This window comes from Typopeltis vanoorti, chromosome 9 (assembly GCF_054136105.1).
Source record: "Typopeltis vanoorti isolate ZY-2024b chromosome 9, IOZ_Tvanoo_1.0, whole genome shotgun sequence".
NCBI classification, from domain to species: Eukaryota; Metazoa; Arthropoda; class Arachnida; order Uropygi; family Thelyphonidae; genus Typopeltis; species Typopeltis vanoorti.
This window is the reverse complement of record NC_143557.1, coordinates 27,670,334-27,692,821: the sequence shown is the minus strand read 5'-3', so window position 1 is coordinate 27,692,821 and position 22,488 is coordinate 27,670,334. Positions and strand designations below refer to the sequence as shown.

The 22,488-nt window shown below is 33.2% G+C and overlaps 1 protein-coding gene across 1 annotated transcript in view; it reads left to right on the top strand.

The window, feature by feature from the left end:
* LOC150102939 (glutamate receptor ionotropic, NMDA 2B-like) overlaps positions 1-22,488 on the top strand; it is a 173,188-nt gene that overhangs the window by 49,094 nt on the left and 101,606 nt on the right. The window contains exons 5-6 of the mRNA XM_090397451.1: positions 18,501-18,627; positions 21,547-21,767. Coding sequence (XP_090253577.1) covers positions 18,501-18,627; positions 21,547-21,767 — 348 coding nt within the window. The remainder of the gene's footprint in view (positions 1-18,500; positions 18,628-21,546; positions 21,768-22,488) is intronic.

Sequence of the window (22,488 nt, the reverse complement as noted above, 5' to 3'; positions counted from 1 at the left end):
AGTTTGAAGCCATCTGCCGTGATGTGGAATCTAATAAGACAAATTACACAGTGGGGTGTTGTTACAGACCTGGTGGATCGGTTGCTAGTGATGAAGAAATGCATCACCAAATAGAAAAGATGAGCGCGAAAAGAGTGATCATAATGGGGGACTTTAATTATCCAAATATCGATTGGTAGCAGTAGAATCTAATGAAAAGAATGAAAATGCATTTATTGAGCTGTTGTGGGACAACTTCATGAAGAAGAATGTGACATAAGGAACTCGAGGTCAAAGAGTGTTAGATTTGATTATAGTGTCAGAGGGAGTTTCAGTTAAAGACGCAACTATTCTGCCTTCACTTGGTGACAATGATCATGCGGTACTCACTTGGGAAGTGACTAAGTTTATGAATGTTCCATTCAGAAAACGTTACATGCTGAACTACAAAACAAGAAATTATGACCAACTGAGGAGCATTCTGAGTTCAGTGGAATGGGTGGATGGAAAGTGGAAAGAATATCGACAGTGCATGGGAAGCATTTAAACAATACTTAAGTGATGCGATATCAGAATGTGTCCAGATAGTTCGAAGAATAAATAGAGTAAGAGTCAAATGGATGTGTAATCTTATTAAGCAAGAGATTTACTGTGGAAGGAATACCGTTTGTATAAGGATGACGTCCGTTATGAAACTCTCTGTGTGATAAAGACAACACACAAGAATTCTATAGATATGCTGCAAGTAAAAGAAAGAATGAATATGAAAGAATAGCTATTCAAAATCCAGATGGGTGAGGGTTACTGATGCAGAAGCGGTTGTTCAACTAATGAGTGTCCATTTTTTTAAAACCTATCAACTTGGTCAACACAACACTGAGCTCAGTGTTACCTCTTCACTAGATGAAGAAACGTAGGTCTGTGAGGCCGAGGTATTAGAGCTGTTGCACAAATCGAATAAAAATTCAGCAATAGGAACTGATTATATAAGCACGTGTGCTAAAAGAGTTAACTGGCCATTCCTTTGAACAGACTGTTTAATATGAGTCTCAGAACAGGTAATATTCCGCAGGAATGGAACGACTGTGTTATAATTCCATTGCATGAGGGTGGTGCAAAGACCAATATATCCAACAATCGACCAATCGGTGTCTCAGGAGTGGTGGTGAAGATTTTGGAAAAATTGGTTAGGGCCTGCATTCAGAAATTGGTTGACAGTGATTCTCTACTTTGCAATGAACAACATGGATTTACTAAGGGAAGGTCATGTTTTAGCAACTTGCTTACATTCTGTAACAATGTTACCATTGATCTAGACAAGGGGAATGGATACACTATGATACTTTTGGATTTTGCTAAGGCTTTTGACAGAATACATCATGGTAGACTGTTGCATAAATTAGAAAAAATGGGTCTGGGTTATACAATATTAGCATAGATAAGAGAATGGCTACTGACGGATATCAAAAAGTGGTATACAGGGAATCAAAGTCTACAAGGTTTAAGGTAACAAGTGGTGTGTCGCAAGGATCAGTGCTTGGTTCACTGCTATTTCAAACATTAATAATTGGGAAGGATTTGACATGCGACATACAGCTATTGCCTAATGATGAATATATAGGTTGGGTAATTAGCAATTCTGCTGATATGCAATCTTTGCAGAATCATTTGAATAAGCTGGAATTGTGGGCATGGGAAAATGGGTGTCAGTTCAATGTCACTAAATGTAAAGTCATTCACTTCGGCATGATCAGATATCCAATGTTGTATTATATTGGTGGGATTAGGCTAGAAGAAAGTGATGAGGCTATGGATCTTACAGTAGAGTGTTAATGGATAGGAAGTTGAAGTTCAGGGGCCATGTTGCAATGATTGCAAATACAACTCAAAAGATAATTGCAATGCTGAAACGAACACATGTAAAGATAAGGATGATATTTTGCCTCTTTACAAACATTGATTAGACCTCATTTGGACTATTGTACGCACGTCTGGTCTCCTAGTTTCTGTCGTGATTCTGATATATTTGAGAAATCACAAAGGAGAGAGTTAAAATGATATAAGGATTGTGGAATGCTGATTGTGAAGACAGATTGAGAATTTGTAGACTGCCGACACTAGCAAACAGGAGAAAGATGAGTGATATGATTGAGACTTACAAACTTCTGAAAGGGTCATACAGGATTTAATTTCATGGATTTTTTTCAGTTTATCGAGGGTGTGGAAATGAAGAGAGGGCATCCTTGGAAACTAAGAATGAAGGCCGCCAAGAATGGTGTGAGGGCTAGATTTTACTCTCAGAAGGTGGTGCGTGGTTGGAATGGATTGCCTTTGGATGTTGTGAGTGCAAGCAGTGTGAATGAATTCAAGAATAAGTATGATAGCTGGTGTGTGTAGTATGTGGCTTAACTTGACGAGTCTCTGACTCCCTGGAGGGCTCTCGTAATAATAATAATAATAATAATAATAATTTTTATTGTTCTTTCAAATATTTACATATGTACAATGATCATCTATTCAGTATATTACTTTACAAGGTTCAGCAATTTGTGCTATATATAATGAGATTTAAATATAATTATGATAACATAGATTTTTCTTTTTTTTTTAAATAATAATCACAGTAATAATTTACAATTATATTGTTCGGAGTTGCATAAGTTGTATAATATTACATGTTGTAGTTTACTTTATTTTTCTTTTTTTTTTTCAAGTTTGAAAAGGTGTGATTATACAACAGTATTTACACATATGCAATCAAAATATTATATTTGCTAATTCTCACAAACATACAGTGTAAACTAAAGATTTACATTATTTTTTATTACATTGCATACATTTGTTACAGTTATTACATACATTACTTACATTTGTTTACATATGATACATACATTACATGCATTTGGTTACATGTGATACATACTGGATGAGAAATAATTTCTCTGCTTTCTTCCTCGAAGCTTATATATAAGCTTATCTGAGGATGACACCAGTTAGTTATTATTTATTTATTTTTTTTTTTTGCAGTGTTGGAAAGCTACGAAATCTATGATTGAGAAATTCGCGCGTGCGCACACACACAGACGTACAAGCACACACGCACGCACGCACGCACGCACACACACACACACACACACACACACACACACACACACACACACACACACACACACACACACACACACACACACACACACACACACACACACACACACACACACACACACACACACACACACACACACACACACACACACACACACACAAATAACTTGGAATGTATTGATGCGTTGCTGAATTGGAAGCCTGAACGAATAACGAGTATATTGTGTTTCATTAGGTTTTTATGGTATTTTGGGTGCGTGTTTCTTGTTCATAGTATGTCCTTAGAGCTTTTTTCAGGCTATTGTAGTTCGTAAGGTTTCTGTATTCAAAAGATAATTTGTTTATCATGTCTGGGATATATGGAAGTTTCGTGTTGCCTTTCCGTAGTGATTATTTTATTTATATGGGATATAATTAGTTGTCTGAGATCTTGTTATGCGATATGTGTTTCTGAATGTCCTGTAGTTGGCATTGAAATAATGTTTTAGCAGAGCTGCATAGTGACATAAATGCTTTGCTGTCAGTATTTTGTGTTATGACATTGTAATGTATATAAGGTCGTTATTTTCTCTTTGTTCCAAAAAGATCAGTTTTATGATTTTGTACTGTAACGAGATTAATCTATTTAGTTTGTAGGGTGCACCGAAAGCATACGTTGTTATAACGTATCTTAGTATATTTTGGCATAGTGCTTTGTATATGAGTGTTTTTATACGTGTGGGAACTATGTCTTTTAACGTGTAGAGGTTGCCAGTTATTGTTCGGAGTTTGTTGTGTAGATGATTTATGTGGCTATTACAGTTCATATCTGCATCGAAGTAAATTCCAAGGTATCATATTGTTTCAACCTTAGTGACTGTAGTAGTATTTCTGTTCTGTTTGTTTATGTTGGAAAGTGGATGTTGGATGGTTATATATTTGTTGTCAACTGGTCCAGTCAGTGGATTTCTGAATATCATTAAATTTGTCTTATCTGAGTTCAGGTGTATGGAGTTTTTCGTGAACCAGTCTGTGATCAGATTTATGTCATTTTGCATATTTGTTTACTCTATGTTTGTGTTATTATGAATGGATATTACCGCTGTATCATCTGAGTATTGGAATATCTTACCTTTGAGAGGTAGCTGATTAATATCGTGCGTGTAAATGTTGAATAGAGTTGGGGAGAGTAGAGCTCACTGTGGCACTCCACAGGTTACTGCTAGTTCTCAATTTCGGTTTGATCCGATACGTGTGATATGCTTTCTATTTTGGAGCTAGTTTGTAAACCACCTGTGCAGAGGCCCGTCTATTGCAACTTGCCTCATCTTTTCTAACAAGGTTTGATGTGCGAGTGTATTAAATGCTTTAGTTAGATGAATAAAGGCATGACAATTTTGTTTTTGTCTAAGGCGGTATTAATTACGTCCGTAAAGTCTTCCAAGAGACGTGTTGTTCCAATATTTTTCGGAAAACCATACTGCGTTTTGATGACAATATGAAAGGTCTCTGTATATGCTGTGAGTTTCTTCAGTACGATCCGCTCCAAAATTTGATTGATAATTGGTAATGTTGCTATTGGACTCTAATTGCTGATTAAATTTCTTTTTCTATGTTTGTATATGGGTGTGATTATGGCGATCTTTAACATTCTTGGTATCTGTCCTGTTTTAAATATTTTGTTTATTAATTTTAGTGGGATAGGACCTAAGCTAGTAGCATGTTGCTTTATATCTTTAGGTCTTATACCATCAATTGTGAGCCTTTGTTTGGTTTGAAATTCTGTTATCGTTGGGAAACATAATGCCTGTTTTGATTGTGATCCAACTGAAGGATGACGTTTTGTGATTGGAGGAATATTTCTGTGCAGTTCTTGGATGGAGTCTGCAAAGTATTGGTTAAAGTCATTTGCTAGTTGTTGGATAGGTTTTGCGTATTTTCATGAAGCTGTATTTTATGGTTTCTTATTTGTGTTGTAAGGCGATTCCTTGTTATCCTGTATTCAGGTTTTAAAGATATGTTATTTGGATATCGCTTTAATTATTTCCATACAGTGTCCTTTCTGGGTATTTCTAGGATTAACTTTTGGGTTATCCAAGGATTTTGGGTTGTTTTGTAACGAAATCTGATTTTCTTTGCAGCTTTCGTATATATTTCCTCCAGTGAGTCTAATGTTGTTGTATAAGTTATCTCCTGAATTCCATGTATTCCCACTTGGTTTTTCTTATTTCATGGTTGATTATTTCTTCATCAATATTATTGTTTTGTGTTGCTTTTCTTCTGTCGGTGTTGCATGGATATTGCCTTAATGTGCAGGTTTAGAGCCGTGAAGTAATGATCTGGTACTTTGCATTTTATGACTGATGCAATGTAGCTGTTTGGTGGTGCTCGGACATTTATATGATCTAGGCAGAAAGCAATGATAGTATTTCCGAATATTTCTTCTCTAGTACATGATGTTATTGTTGGTATTCGATTATAGATGGACAGCGTGTCTAAGTATTGTATATATTTTATTATTATTATTATTATTATTATTATTATTATTATTATTATTATTATTATTATTATTATTATTATTATAAAAAAACTAGAGATCGCTGTGTAGGCATACGAACGGACCGTGGTCAACAACGAGCGAAGAACAAAGAACGTCGCCATCTTTATAATCACGCCATACTGCCTAAGGGAAAAAAGGTGAGTCATGAAGTGTATCAAGTGCCTGGAGGATTTATCGTCCAACGGAAAAAATATAACTTGTACGAAATGCAGTAGGATTCTACACTTAAAATGTGCGGGCTTTTCAGAAACAACCGGGCAACATAAATATAAATCCTATGTCACACGCGAGGAATGGAAGTGCGTACTCTGTTGGAAGAACAAAGAAACGCTCCTAAAGCAGCCACCTACGACGCAGCCAATTATTCCGGAAGCAAAATCAGACGACGAACTGCACAGGCCAAAAAAATGCAGGTGAGTCCAATAATTTTAACTCTTTAAATATACTAATAAGAAACGGTCTAGAGACCATAAAAGCCAGCTTAGTAGACCTTGTGCAAGAACTCTTTAAGAAACAGAACGAACAAATAACAAAAAAATCTAGCGAATATGAAGATTTGGTAAAACATAATAATTTAGCAGTTATAGAAGTGTTGCAAACGGTAAAAGACATTAAAATGAGTATTAACGCACTAAATGACAGGCAATGCAATTTGATGAAAGTGACATCCGAATTCCGTCAAGAACTTCATTCTCTAAAACTACAATACGAACATTTAAATCAGCAACAACATAAAGAAGATCTTGTCATAAACGGTCTTCCTGAAACTGCACCTACAGAAAACCTCAGAAACGTGATTTTAAAATTAGGCCATGTAATTGATATCTCCCTACAGTTTAACGACATTCAGACCGTAAATCGGATTCCTAGGAAGAGCAAAAACCAAGGCTTGCCACGACCTGCACCAGTCATAATTCGTCTTAAGAGCAAGTCCACAAGAGACAATCTCATAAAAGCCAGCAGGCAGAAAAAACCAGTTGCCAAGCACTTGAACGCACAGCAAGACAATACACCAATCTTCCTATCCGAATATTTAACACCATTCAACCAGAATCTGTTGTACCATGCAAGAAAAGCAAAAATGGAAAAAAATTACCAATTTTTGTGGAGCAGAGATGCCAAGATATTCATAAGGAAGTCACAAACTTCAAAGGCGATACAAATTAAAAGCACAGAAGACATAGAAAGGCTTCCACTGTAAAAAAAAAGCATCCTAAATAGTTCAAAAAGAAGCCCACAATAAAAAAAGAATATATATATATATAACCAGTATCATCCTCATATAAGCTAATTACAAAGCTTCGAGGGTGCAGTTGAGTTACATCGCAGTAATAGTATCTATCAAATATTATTTACTTAACATTCTGTAATGAATACTTGTAGTAAACAGAAAACGTCATAGTAATACTTCAGTTATATATTTAAATTTAAAATTATATATTTAATTTACATATTTAAATTTAAAAAAATATTATTATATAAACTGCAACATATGTAATATTGTTTAACTTGTGAGTGATTAAGTGTAAAGTATTACTATGATTATTATTAATGGTAATAATACACACTTTTTACTCTTGTGTCAATGCGAAATTCTGCAAATGATAATGATATGAAGAGTAATTATCATTTTTACTGAACTATTTTGCAAGAAAAAGTTGCACTGTTGCCTAAATTAGTATATTCATGTAATTACTTGAGAGATAATAAACTATTATTATTAAAACAAAGTTATTATTATTATTAGTAGTAGTAGTAGTAGTAGTCAACCAGCAGACTGAAAAAACCAGTAGTCAAGGATTTAAATGCATCGCAAGACAATACGCCAATCTTTCTAACTGAGTATTTAACACCTTTCAATCAGAATCTTTTGCACCAAGCAAGAAAGGAAAAAACAGAAAAACAGTATCAATTTTTATGGATCAAAGACGGCAAAATATTCTTAAGAAAGTCACAGACTTCAAAGGCTATACAAATAAAAAGCTTGGAAGATATAGACAGGTTGCCAGAGTGAAACAAAAGACTCTAACTTAGTTCAATAAGAAGATCTCAACACAACAAAAATGAATGGAAACCATCAGATAGATGTAATTAGACCAGAATACATCAGTAATTGTACTTTCGAATCTCTTGATGCATGGAAACAAAATACAGTACAAGCGAGAGGTCTCTCAATCTTGCATATTAACATCAGAAGCATCCGAAACCATTGGTTATTATTACAGGCTTATCTGAGGAATTACACTGATATTATTGATATATTTGATTCTTACAGAAGTATCCATAACTAATGACGAAGAGACTGCTTTCCAAATTCCAGGCTTCCAACAGCATAGATCATGCCGCCAAACAAGAAGAGGGGGTGGAATACTAATATTTATGAAACAAAAATTAATAGCAAAAGAAATGGCCTATCAGTTTGAGCATGCTGAAACCCTCTGCCTCGAAATCATTAATACCACGAATACACAGCATCCCATAATACTAAATGCTATTTACAGGCCACCAAACCTAAACATGATAAAATTCTTACACGAACTCAATTCCTGGCTTTCAAGCCAAGAAATATGCTCAACCGAACACCTAATTATAATTGGCGACATAAACATAAATATTGCAAATGAAAACCAGAACAACACTGTACAATACCTAGACACACTATCCATGTACAATCTAATACCAACAATAACATCATGTACTAGAGAAGAAATATTGGGAAATATTATCACTTCCTCCTGTCTAGACCATATAAACGTCCGAGCATCACCAAATAGTTTCACTGCATCAGTCATAAAGTGAAAAGTAGCAGACCATTACTTCACCGCTCTAAACCTGCACACCAAGACAATACCCATGCAATGTCCCACAGAAGAAAAACGACAGAAAACAATAATAGACGAAGAAATAGTCAACCACGAAATAAGAAAAGCAGACTGGGAACACCTGGCATCAGATTCAGCAGATATCTTATACAACAACATTAAACTCACACTGGAGGAAATATATAAGAAAGCTACAAAGAAAGTCCGAATTCGATCAAAAACAACACAAAATCCATGGATAACACAAAACGTAATCCTAAAAATACACGGAAAGGAGGCTTTATGGAAAGAATTAAAGCGATATCCAAATAACACAACTTTAAAAACTGAATATAAGATAACAAGGAATCGCCTTACAACACAAATTAGAAATGCAAAAAGAAGCTACTACAGAGACAAACTAACCTCCGCACAAAACAACATGAAACAAACCTGGCATCTGATTAATGAGATGCTAGATTCTGTTCCCAACACCACTGCCTCCGAAACTATAAAACACAGCTTAATGAAAGACGCAAAACCTATCCAACAACTAGCAAATGACTTTAACCAATACTTTGCAGACTCCATCCAAGAACTTCACAGAAATAAATCCCCCAATCACAAAACGAGACCCTCCACTTGGACCGCGATCAAAACAGACATTATGGTTCCCAACCATAAAAGAAGCAGAACTCCTCTCAGCAATATATCAAATCAAACGAAACAAAGGCCCAGGAATAGATGGTATCAGACCTAAAGATATAAAGCAACATGCAACTAGTTTAAGTCCTATCCTACTAAAACTAATAAATAAAATATTTAAAACAGGACAGATACCAAGTATGCTAAAGACCGCCATAATTACATCCATATACAAACAAGGAAAAAGAAATTTAATCAGCAATTACAGACCCATAGCAACATTACCAATTATCAATCAAATTATGGAGCTGATCATACTGAAGAAACTCACAACATACACTGAGATCTTTAATATTATCCCCAAAACACAATATGGTTTTCAGGAAAATAAGGGAACAACATCTCTCTTGGAAGACTTTACAGACGTAATTAATACCGCCTTAGACAAAAACAAAATAGCCATGGTAGTCTTTATAGATCTAACCAAAGCATTCGATACACTTACACATCAAACCTTGTTAGGAAATCTGAGGTGAGGCATGTTAGAATAGACGGGCCTCTTCACAGGTAGTTTACAAACTACCTCCAAAATAGAAAGCATATCACACGTATCGGATCAAACCAAAGCAGAGAGCTACCAGTAACCTGTGGAGTGCCACAGGGAGCTGTACTCTCCCCAACTCTATTCAACATTTACACGCACGATATTAATCAGTTACCACTCAAAGGTAAGATATTCCAGTATGCAGACGATACAGCAATAATATCCATCCATATTATTGCTGTATGACGCAAGCATTGCCCAAACAAATATGCAACATGATATAAATCTGATCATAGACTGGCTCACGAAAAACTCCATACACCTAAACTCAGAAAAGACAAAATTAATGATATTCAGAAATCCACTGACTCGACCAGTTGATAACAAATATATAACCATCCAACATCCACTTTCCAACACAAAAAACACACAGAACAGCAAAACCACTACAATCACTCAGGTTGAAACAATACGATACCTTGGAATTTACCTCGATGCAGATATGAACTGGAATAGCCATATAAAACATCTACACAATAAACTCCGAACAATAAGTGGCAAACTCTACAGATTAAAAGACATAGTTCCCGTACGCCTAAAAACACTAATATACAAAGCACTATGCCAAAATATACTAAGATACGCGATAACAACGTATGCTTTCTGTGCACCCTACAAATTAAATAGACTAATGTCGCTACAGTACAAAATGACAAAACTGATCTTTTGGGAACAAAGAGAAAATCACGACCTTATAAACATTGCAATGGCAGAACACAAAATACTGACAGCAAAACATTTTTGTCACTATGCAGCCTTGCTAAAACATTATTTCGATGCCAACTACAGGACAGTTAGAAATACATACCGTATAACAAGACCTCAGACTACTAATTATATCACATATAAATACAATAATCACTACGGAAAGGCCACGCGAAATTTCTACATCCCAGACATGATAAACAAATTAACTTTTGAATACAGAAACCTTACAAACTACAATAGCCTGAAAAGAGCTCTAAGGACATACTACGAACAAGAAACACGCACCCAAAATACCATACAAACTTAATGAAACACAATATATTCGCTCAGGCTTCCAGTTAAGCGACGCATCAGTACATTCCAATTTATTGTGTGTGGGGGGTAGCGGGGTGCGCGTGTGAGTGCGCGCGCGCGCGCTAATTTCTCAATCATAGATTCCGTAGCATCCTAACACAGCGAAAAAAAAAAAAAAGAACAATACATAATAACCAACTGGTGTCATCCTCAGATAAGCTTACATTTAAGCTTCGAGGATGAATGGAAAAAAAGTAGTTCTCATCCAAGGTGTATCATATCTAACCAAATGCATGTAATGTACGTATCCCAAGAAAACCAATGTATGTATTATATGTAAACCAATGTACGTAATGTAAATATCACATGTAAACAAATGAATGTAATGTATATAATAATTTTAACAAATGTATGTAATGTATATAATAACTGTAACAAATGTATGCAATGTAAAAAAAAAATTATTTTAAAAGTAAATCATGTGTTTACACCATATGTTTGTGAAAATAAGTATACATAATATTCAGATTGCATATGTGTAAATACTGTTGTATAATCACACATTATCAAACTTGAAAAAAAAATAGTAAACCACAATATGTAATATTATACAACTTATGTAACTCTGAACAATATAATTGTAAATTATTATTATGATTGTTATATAAAAAAAACTGTTATCAACATTACTATTTAAATCTCATTATATGCAGCACAAAGTGCTGAACCTTGTAAAATAATATACTGAATAGATGATCATCGTACATATGTAAATATTTGAAAGAACAATAAAAAAAAAATTGCTACGGCCATATGGTAGGGGAAAAAAAATTATTATTATTGGTAATAATTTACAATTTAAATTTAAAAAAATTATTATTATATAAACTGCAACATAAGTAATATTGTTTAACTTGTGAGTCATTAATAATAAACACGATTACTATTATTATTATTAATGGTAATAATACACACTTTTTACTCTTGTGTCAATGAGAAATTCTGCAAATGATAATGATATTAAGAGTAATTATAATTCTTACTGAACCATTTTGCAAGAAAAAGATGCATTGTTGCCTAAATGCTAGTATATTCATGTAATTATTTGAGAGATAATAAACTAAAAAAAAAAAAATATTATTATTATAGGGCGCTGAGTAGGCATACGAACGGTCGCACGGCGATATCGCTGCTCCAGTTTTTTATAGTTTTAAAGTGATTCCAACTCCTGTTTTAAGTTGAAAGTGCTCCCAAGTAACCCTACTTATCACGCCGAAGACAGTGATATAAAATTCAACGAGATCGGCTAAGAAGAAACCAAATTTTGAAGTGCTGAAAAGGAAACAGAGAGGACCGTGGACAACAACCAGCGAAGAACAAAGGACGTCGCCATCTTTATAATCACGCCTCACTGCCTAAGGGAGAAAGGTGAGTCATGAAGTGCATCCAATGCCTGGAGGAGTTATCGTCCAACGGAAATAATATAACTTGTACGAAATGCAGTAGGATTCTACACTTAAAATGTGCCGGCTTTTCAAAAACAACCGGGCAACATAAATATGAACCCGATTTAACACGTGAGGAATGGAAGTGTGTAATCTGCTTGAGGAAAAAAGAAACGCACGTAAGGCAGCCACCTACGATGCAGCCGATTATACCGGAGGCAAAATCAGATGACGAGCTGAACAGAAAAAAACGCAGGTGAGTCCTATAATTTAAACTCTTTAAGTATACTAATAGAAAACGATCTAGTGACTATAAAAGCCAGCTTAGTAGAACTTGTGCAAGAACTCTTTAAGAAACAGAACGAACAAATAACAAAAAAATCTAGCGAATATGAAGATTTGGTAAAACATAATAATTTAGCAGTTATAGAAGTGTTGCAAATGGTAAAAGACATTAAAATGAGCATTAACGCACTAAAAGACAGGCAACACAATTTGATGAAAGAGACATCCGAACTCCGTCTAGAACTTCATTCTCTAAAACTACAATACGAATGTTTAAATCAGCAACAACATAAAGAAGATCTTGTCATAAACGGTCTTCCTGAAACTGCACCTACAGGAAACCTCAGAGACGTGGTTTTAAAATTAGGCCATGTAATTGATATCCCCCTACAGCTTAACAACATTCAGACCATAAATCGGATTCCTAGGAAGAGCAAAAACCAAGGCTTCCCACGACCTGCACCAGTCATAATTCGTCTTAAGAGTAAGTCTACAAGAGACAACCTCATAAAAGCCAGCAGGCAGAAAAACCCGTTGCCAAGGACTTGAACGCACAGCAAGACAATACACCAATCTTCCTATCCGAATATTTAACACCATTCAACCAGAATCTGTTGTACCAAACAAGAAAAGCAAAAATTGAAAAAAATTACCAATTTTTGTGGAGCAGAGATGCCAAGATATTCATAAGGAAGTCACAAACTTCAAAGCCGATACAAATTAAAAGCACAGAAGACATAGAAAGGCTGCCGCTGTGAAGAAAAAAGCCTCCTAAATAGTTCAAAAAGAAGCTCACAATAAAAAAAGAACGTGAACCATCAAAACAGATGCAATAACACAGGCTATATCGGCAATTTCACTTTGATCCGACCTTTCAGATCATTCATTTGACCTCCCAAAGATCTGCCTACTTCCAACACAGCAACCAAATCAATAACAAATATACGTATATATAACCAGTATCACCCTCAGATAAGCTAATTACAAAGCTTCGAGGGTGCAGTTGAGTTACATCCCAGTAGTAGTATTTATCTAACATTATTCACTTAACATTCTGTAATGAATTCTAGTAGTAAACAGAAAATGTGATTGTAATTCTTCAGTTACATATTTAAGTTTAAAATTATATATTTAATTTACAATTCAAATTAAAAAAATTATTATTATATAAACTGCAACATAAGTAATATTGTTTAACTTGTGAGTCATTAATAATAAACACGATTACTATGATTATTATTAATGGTAATAATACACACTTTTTACTTTTGTGTCAATGAGAAATTCTGCAAATGATAATGATATTAAGAGTAATTATAATTCTTACTGAACCATTTTGCAAGAAAAAGATGTATTGTTGCCTAAATGTTAGTATATCCATGTAATTATTTGAGAGATAATAAACTAAAAAAAAAATTATTATTATTATTATTTTTTTTAATTATTATTATTACATAGATTTGATTTCATAGCTTCCCAACACAGCAAATAAAGCAATAAATAATAACTGGTGTCATTTTCAGATAAGCTCACAAATAAGCTTCGGGGAGGAAAGCTGAGAAAATACATCTCATCTCATCCAAGATAAAAAAAAAAAATAAATAAAATAAAATTAATAAATAAAATAAATGTATCATATGTAATGAAATGCATGTAATGTTCGTATCACATATAAACAAATGCATGTAATGTTGTATCATATGTAATGATAAGTATTTAATGTATGTATCACATGTTAGAAATCATTATAATTATTATAGCAAAAAAAATTATTATTATTATTATTATTATTATTATTATTATTATTAGAATACATGAATGTATCAAATGTAAAGAAATGTTTGCAAAGTTATATCATACGTAAAAAAATGTAAGTAATGTTGTTTCATATGTAAACAAATGTATGTAATGTTGTATCATACGTAATCAGAACTATGTATGTATCGTATGTAATAATTTATTATTATTATTATTATTATTATTATTATTATTATTATTACAAAATATTTTAAAATATTATGTACGTGCAAGTATCTGTTATGCACAATTATGTTCATGTAGTGCATTATGAATATTATATATATAAAAAAAGCTTGATTGATGGAAAAAAAAATTATTATTATTAATTGTGTATATGTAATAGACTGTATAAGAATAAGCTATGATATTGATAATGGAAAAAATATATATGTACGTTTATAAAAAAAAATAACTGTACTCTACATTTTGTACTGAACAGAAAATATAATAGTATGCTTTATTGTATACACGTAAATGCCCTCTATGATGATAAATAAAATGTTATTACAGTTCAAAAAAAATTAAAGTAAATTAAAATTATTATTATTATTATTATTATTATTATTACACTAAAGAACATACGGTTCTTTAAAAAAATATTATTCTGAAAAGCTCAGAGAATATACGCAAGCGAGATTTTCCCTTTTTCTGAGAAAACAAAAGGAGAAGAAACTAGGTCTGACTTATTCTCAACTGAACAAAAAGCATATCATGTACATTATACTCTGAACAATTCGATATTTCTAAATATATGGAATGCCAATCATAACGTTCATTTGAAAAAGTTCTCAAGAATAGAAAATGATTCCAAATTATAGACTTTCAGCAAAATTCAATCAATTTTAGGATAGAGATATTTTAGGATAGATTGTTTAATAAAACTTCGGTTTTATTAAACAATCCTCATCCGAAAATAATATCACAGCATTAGAGAAAGATGCTTTAAGTGAAAGTGCAGAAAAAAGAGGATTCGCAGCTTATTCCCAAAGAGCATCCCACTGTAAATTAGCAAGTCACAGAATTTTCGGATTATTTAAAATAAAATAAAATAAAAGAATTACGATATACTCCATGTCCTGCTTAGAAGAGAATTACTTGGGCAGATTGTTTAAAGATTCCTCCTTGGTCGTTCGCTCAAAAAGGCACAATAAAGAAACCAAGGATTGAACCTTCACGATATTTGGAAACCATTAATTAATGTGAAACATTCATGATCTCTCTCCTATGCTAACAATGACATACAGAGTTTACACAACGATGTAGGGACTGCTCGAAACACACCTAGTCATACAAACTATCATTCCAATCTTTTCAATTTATAGATATATAGACATGCATAGCCATATAGACATCGAAATTGGTTATTTATTATTTGAGCGAATCTGCACGTAATAAATCTCATACAAGTGTTCTGTGTTTAGTCCCAATGTTTTTGGATTATGTCAAATAAAATAAAATATAATATAATAAAATAAAATAAAACATTATGACATCCAAGCCATAAGACCTTATAGATTTATATATCGTTTCTTAGGTCGAAGTCAACCAGAACAAAGAGTGTATAAAAGAAGGTTTTATTAGCTCTTGTTTAGTATGTGCTTAAAATATTCTAAGATTCAGTCTTTATGAATTGAATTAACACATTTGGTAAATGATCTGAAAAGCTACAGAATGCAACAGTAAATTCAATTCACAGTGGTTGTTTCAAAAATGGAAAAATATATTAATAATTCATATAGGAAGAAAGAAAATTAACAACGAACCTGAAAGAGACACAATACGACTAACTTTCATATTATAAAATTCCTTTTACAAACAATCAGTTCTCTTTTACTCATTAACCTATATAATCAAGTTCAGGTGAAGTTAACCGCTTAATTCTTGCTGAGGGATGATATTTATATCGTCTTGCGGCCTTTCAAAATACTGAAAAAATTATTATGAAGATTTTGAGAGATATACTGAATAAGAAATACTTCTTCTCCCTTCTACGTATTAGAAGGGAGAAGAATTATTTCTTGTTCAGTATATCTCTCAAAATATAAGCTTCATAACAATTTTTTCAGTATTTTGAAAGGCCCGCAAGATGATGTCAATAACATCTTTCATATAAGGTGGCATATATACCACATTCCAAATGAGAAATACGATATGTTTATTACCCATCTAGAATAAAAACATGATGTCAAATTATAAGATCACGTGAACAGGTTGAAATGCCTACTGAATACCAATGTGTGTAGCTACTGTGTCAGTAAAATTGGAGATTTCGGTTAATCTCTGGAGATGTGTGTTTTTATATATAAAACAAGAGACCAAAACTTCTTTAAACACGGTGTGTGCGTGTGTGTGTGTGTGTGTGTGTGTGTGTGTGTGTGTGTGTGTGTGTGTGTGTGTGTGTGTGTGTGTGTGTGTGTGTGTGTGTGTGTGTGTGTGTGTGTGTGTGTGTGTGTGTGTGTGTGTGTGTGTGTGTGTGTGTGTGTGTGTGTGTGTGTGTGTGTGTGTGTGTGTGTGTGTGTGTGTGTGTGTGTGTGTGTGTGTGTGTGTGAATATATATATAAATTAACTTAAAGGTACTTCTTACTGTGTAAGAATTACATCTGTTAGAGAGAAATCTTCGTGGGAACGGTGATATTTCGCTTTCTTATTAGAACTTTTAGGCATCATTAATTTGAGTATTTCAAGTCTTTTTTTTTTCTTTAAAAGAGCATTTCTTTAAAACTATTTTTTTTTATTATCTTAGGGACTACTCACTATTTTTGTTTATTTACGGGAAGTAATTAAGACTGGATTAATTTGTATTAAATGCATGCAAGATGTTTCAGCAGTTGGAGGTCGACTTCTTTGGCCTTCAGTCTTAGATGAATCTTCAGCATGATTATTTCAGTTGTCAAAAGTGAAATAAAGGTGAATAACATGATTAGTACTTAATATAAAAAATAGTATTTTTTCAAGAAATAAAGTAATATTTTATCCCCAATTAGTTGTTGATGTCTGGAAAATCAGTATCATTATCCCTTCTCAAGCTTGATAAATAAAGGATCATTTTATCACTTAAGTGATCGTTCAGTCGATTACTTTCACATTGATACTTCCGTAGTTGCATTCTCAATAATTACTAATCAGATAATTAAGTTAGGTGAAATATGATCTAATCTACAGACAGTTATTTAATATGAAGTAATATCATATTAAAATGTCAATCCTTTATTGATTACAGCAGTTTGTTTAAAAGTCATCAGTTATTTAGACGAGCAAGGAATAATACTTTAAAATTCAATAAAGCTACTTATTATTGAAAATATTAAAGTAATGTCTCCCACTTTCTGTCTTCTTTAAGTGGCTTCTTTGTTGATTTTTAGCAATGTTGGCCTAGCTCACTGTTTTGTTACGCAGCAATAATGCCATCTTAAATTTGATTTTCATAATTAATTAACACGCCCACTTTCTAGAAATGTAACACCATAATTAAAATACATTTCCGTGATAAATACAGCGTTCCTCCTTTATCCGGGAGTTAAAGGAGGAACGCTCTATTTCCCCTAAATTTCATCCTTGCTCCGGAAGCGGCATATGCTGACGAATCAGACTATGGATGGATCAGTATTCCTGACTGTAGTCCGTGTGGTCCTCGGATTGGTTTGCCTGCTTACGGGATGAAAAACACCAAATAAACTGGCGGAGAAAACCATGCTGTCCAGGCCCAAGACCGGCTAACTTGGCTATAGCAGATCCTTGAGCTCTCCTCACGTCATTGAGGGGAATCGAACTTAGGACACTCCTTCCCGAGGCATATGGTTGCGAAGGGCAACGCCACTAGGCTAACCGCGCGGACTACACACAATAGAGCACTTCAGCATTTGAAATAAAATAAAATATCCAGTGAATTTTTTGAAGTGCATTTTTTTCTTTCTCTTCTGGAATGAAGTACTAACCTCACCACCTCGCTTTTATTCTTCTACTAAATAACCTGTCTTCTTTGAATAGTTAAGTGATAATAGAATGATGGTATAATCTTCTGTTGTTTGATAGAAGAAATGTTGATGACGCACAGATGATCTTTATTGTTTTTTTAGGAATGCATTGTATCTTCAAAATTAAATTATTTTCAAATTTCAAACATAAATGACACGAATTGACAAAATACTTCAAGTTTTCATCGAACAACTTCTCAGTTTCTAAAATTTTGAACAGAGTTTAATATTTAAAGTAGTTATTAAAATTACATATCCTTTGACCATTACTTAACGTAATTATACATATTAAAAACATCCGTTACTTTCTGTCTATTAAAGGTATCTGAGAAATGTCAACTTTAGCTTAAAATCGGGAAAATCAAACATAGCCTTCAATCCTGATGGAACTTTAAAATCTGTCGAACTACAGGTGAGAAATCTGAACAGTAATGGAGTTTGGAACAGGGTAAGTTGCATAAATTATTTTATTTTATTTTAAACATATTTATTTTTTGTCTTTAAGCACTAGAATCATTTCAGAATTTCTGTATGAATAATTATTTGTAATTGGGTAAAGTACAATAAATATGAAACTAATGAAACGGTTAACACGTTAACCTTTTTATTAGTTTGATGGTAATAAGTTTGGAGCCAGTGTTGTTGATGAATTCTCACAGCCACGATATTGCCGTAATAAAGGGGGGAAATGTGTTATGTCTTAAGCTGTTGTCACTATGCTTTTGACCTTCATCAGGAAGAATTAAGATCATAAGACCTTTTGCATTAAGGTGAGCAATATGCAAATTTTATGATTGCATTGAGCCTTTATGTATGCATAGTGAAGCTAAACAATATGTGAATATTTTAATTTGAAATGAAGGTGTAGATGCGTAAGGTTTAAACAAAATCTTAAGAAAAGATTAAAATGCTTAGAAAAGAATGATACACCGGACAAGTTTGTAATCGATATAAGGCATGCATCAGTACTAGAATGATAATATATTTACAATATTATTGTAAACAATATTATCATTATTTTTACGAGAGAATATTATTAATCATTATTTTGCAAACTTCCAAACATTTTCATATTACGTTTTTCTGCTAAGATTATCATTATATTTATGGTTTCGTTTCAATCCAGATGGACAAATATTTCATATTGCTGGCAATAGACTTTCTCAACAAGTTTTCCCAGTGTTTTTCCAGGAAAACCAAGTATAGTGAAACTAGTTCCTGGTTTCACCCAACTTGAAAAGCATTCAAATGGGGATATAGTATATCCGTTTCGTTGTTGCGTTTTATTGGTTTGAGTAAGATTTCGGATATTTCGAGGATATCGGCTTTCATCGAAGGCCTGCTAGAAATCCAAGCCTGTTTACGAACTGCTTAATTTTTCAACTGTCTTTCGTCATCCGTGTATTTGCAAGTTAGTGTATGTGTGTCTGTTTTCAAGTTGAAATTGTTACATTGAAGAAAGTGAAATTATTTAAAATATTTATAACCTCCTAAATTATCAATTTATGTGTGAAATCTTAGTATTTAATTTGGTAAATGAGAAGTATGCACTCTTTTGAAGGAAACATTAGAAACTAGATGAGTTTAAATGAAACTGAGTATCTGATTGCATGAGAATATCTGAACTACTCAGATCGTAAAATAAACTCAGATGCACTTTTTATAGAAAAATGTTTACCTTTGCGTATGTGCAGTGTAGCAGGATGGGATGATGAAGTTATGTATGTTGATGTAACACAAAAATAGTGTACATACCACTGTTTCTGTTATAAACTGTGTAGCTTGACAATAGTAACTAATATATAACACATTCAAAATAGTCACGTTCAGGAATCATTTCCGGTAACGGTAACTCGAGGTTTTCTTATTTCATTAGCACAGTGAACCAGAAAAAAGTTAGTACTAAAAGTGTAAATATTATTTAGGAAGACCGAATCCACAAAGCATTCTCTTGCAAGAGAATGCTTTGTGGATTCCATTACCCTTAAGCAGCTCGCAGTTAAATAAATGATGATAATGTACTTTAAAGTTTGATTATATCACCATCTATTAAAGAGTTATCTTATAGGAACAATTGTTACGAAACAAAGATTATTTTTCCATTAATGTTTTATGAACTTCAACTACATTACGAATTTCTTTATTTGGATACTTTCAAACCATCTGGAAATGAGGCGAGTTTTTTTTTTTTTTTTCACTTTAAGAAACGATAATCAATCCATGATAATTTTCAAAGGGGTGCAGTTTCGAGGCATGGCAGTATCTCAAGTGTCACACAGCGTTTTGTATATTCATTTCAGGGAGGATTTGCACCAGTATTTGAAATCATGATGTCTGTCCAGCCATCTGAATTGTGGTAGAAACTGGACCATTGGTCAGTATCGGTAGAGCTAATCTGAAGTTACATGTTACAGGTTTTAACTTGCTATTTCATTGACAGTTCAAGTATGCACCAAATGTTATACCTTGCAACTATGTTTGTGATATTACGTTATCGAGATTTACTTAACCTTAACAGAAATAAACTTAGCATAATGGAGCTAAATGATTTTACTCTTTATACAAGAGTGTTTTTTAAGCATCCCTGCAGTATAACTTCATGTGCTCTGAATGCCGATTTAATTAAATATTTACTAGGATTTGCAGGTCTATGATTCTTCCAAAGACATAAACAACAACGCACAGTATGGAATAATGTATGCAACAGAATTTCACTGATCCCTCGTTTACGTTTTAAGTTTTTACAAGATATTTATGTAAACTTTCACGTATATTTATTTCGAATATTTCGGCAGATTCATAAAATATTAATAAAGATATCTTTCAGAACAGTAAAGTAATGCACTTTTCCTAAATCTGAAGTAAAACAAATCTATCATTATTGTTATTATTATTCTAAGGAAATTGCTTAAATCCGTTAAGTTTCGTTCGCCGTAAGAATTTTTCATGATCGAAAAATATAAATGCAGTCGAAATGCATAAGATTTGAATTTCCGGACAGGTTTTCAGATGATTAATCTTATTTTTAGGTTTCGAATTATGCTGATTTACATAAAAAAGTGTTTAATGCTACACCTTAAAATAGACACAGTTTTCATCAAATACTCTAAAACTGTAAAATCGATAGAGAATTAGATTATAGTTGGAGCCCCTTTATGAGCAAAGTTCTATAAAAAATAAACATAAGAGCTTGTTTGTTGAAAGTAAAATAAATCCATAAGACGATGGAACTTGTAAATCTAAAGAATACTCAATTTCATTGCACTCTTAGACTGTTAAACGGATTCAGTAAGAAATCACATTCGTTTACTCAACTTTCTCAACTTAAAATATTAGTAATGTATATTAGATTACTTATATATTACAGATAGGAACTTGGACAGATAAAGGACTGACTATGAAAGACATTGTGTGGCCAGGTGATTCTTTAGTTCCACCTCTGGGTGTTCCGGAAAAGTACAACTTAAAGGTGACATTCTTAGAAGAACCACCCTACGTTAACGTCGTGCACCCAGATAACGAGACCGGGGAGTGCAAATCCAGTCGATCTGTGCTCTGCAGGTATGCCACAGAAGCAGAAATGGATGGGTAAGTAGAACAAATTTCTAAATATACTCGATCATGCTGATAAAATTGTTATTTTTTCGTTATAATTTATTTGGAATGAGTATATACGCATACCTATATAGGATATAAAGGTAAGGATTCAAGACCGCACATATCAGAATTCCAAATCATATAAACGAAAAAAACATTTTTTTTTTTTCGTCGATCCACCAGTTTCTTCAACTACAGTGTATGCAAAAAGAAGCTCTCTCATATGGAAGTCTGTTGATAAAGGACAGTTCTCAATAAACTACTCAGGATTAAGATGAATGATCCTAGATAAAGAAAGCCGCGAACTGCTTCAATTCCTATCAATTGCTTACATTGCTATTAACTCTGTTTAATTTCCATCTCCTTAAACTAATCTTTTAGGGTTTATTCTCTCACAAAACATGAGAGAACCAGCCTGCGAATATAAACGCAATTAACAGTGACGCCTCATAGCATTAATTACCCAAACAGTTACCCAGTCTAAATTCTGAAGTGAAATACTCATTCCTTTTAATACACAGAACGTCAACAAGGCTTGGATGTCACGTGTTCATTGGAACACAATACAGGGAAGCAAATTAAATCTCCAGCATGCATCATGCATGTGTTTGGAGAACACTTCGGTAAATTCCAGAAAAGTAATGCTAAATCGGTTGATTATTCTCTTGCTTTGAAAACGCTACATTTCAGGTACATTTACAATCGTTCCCAT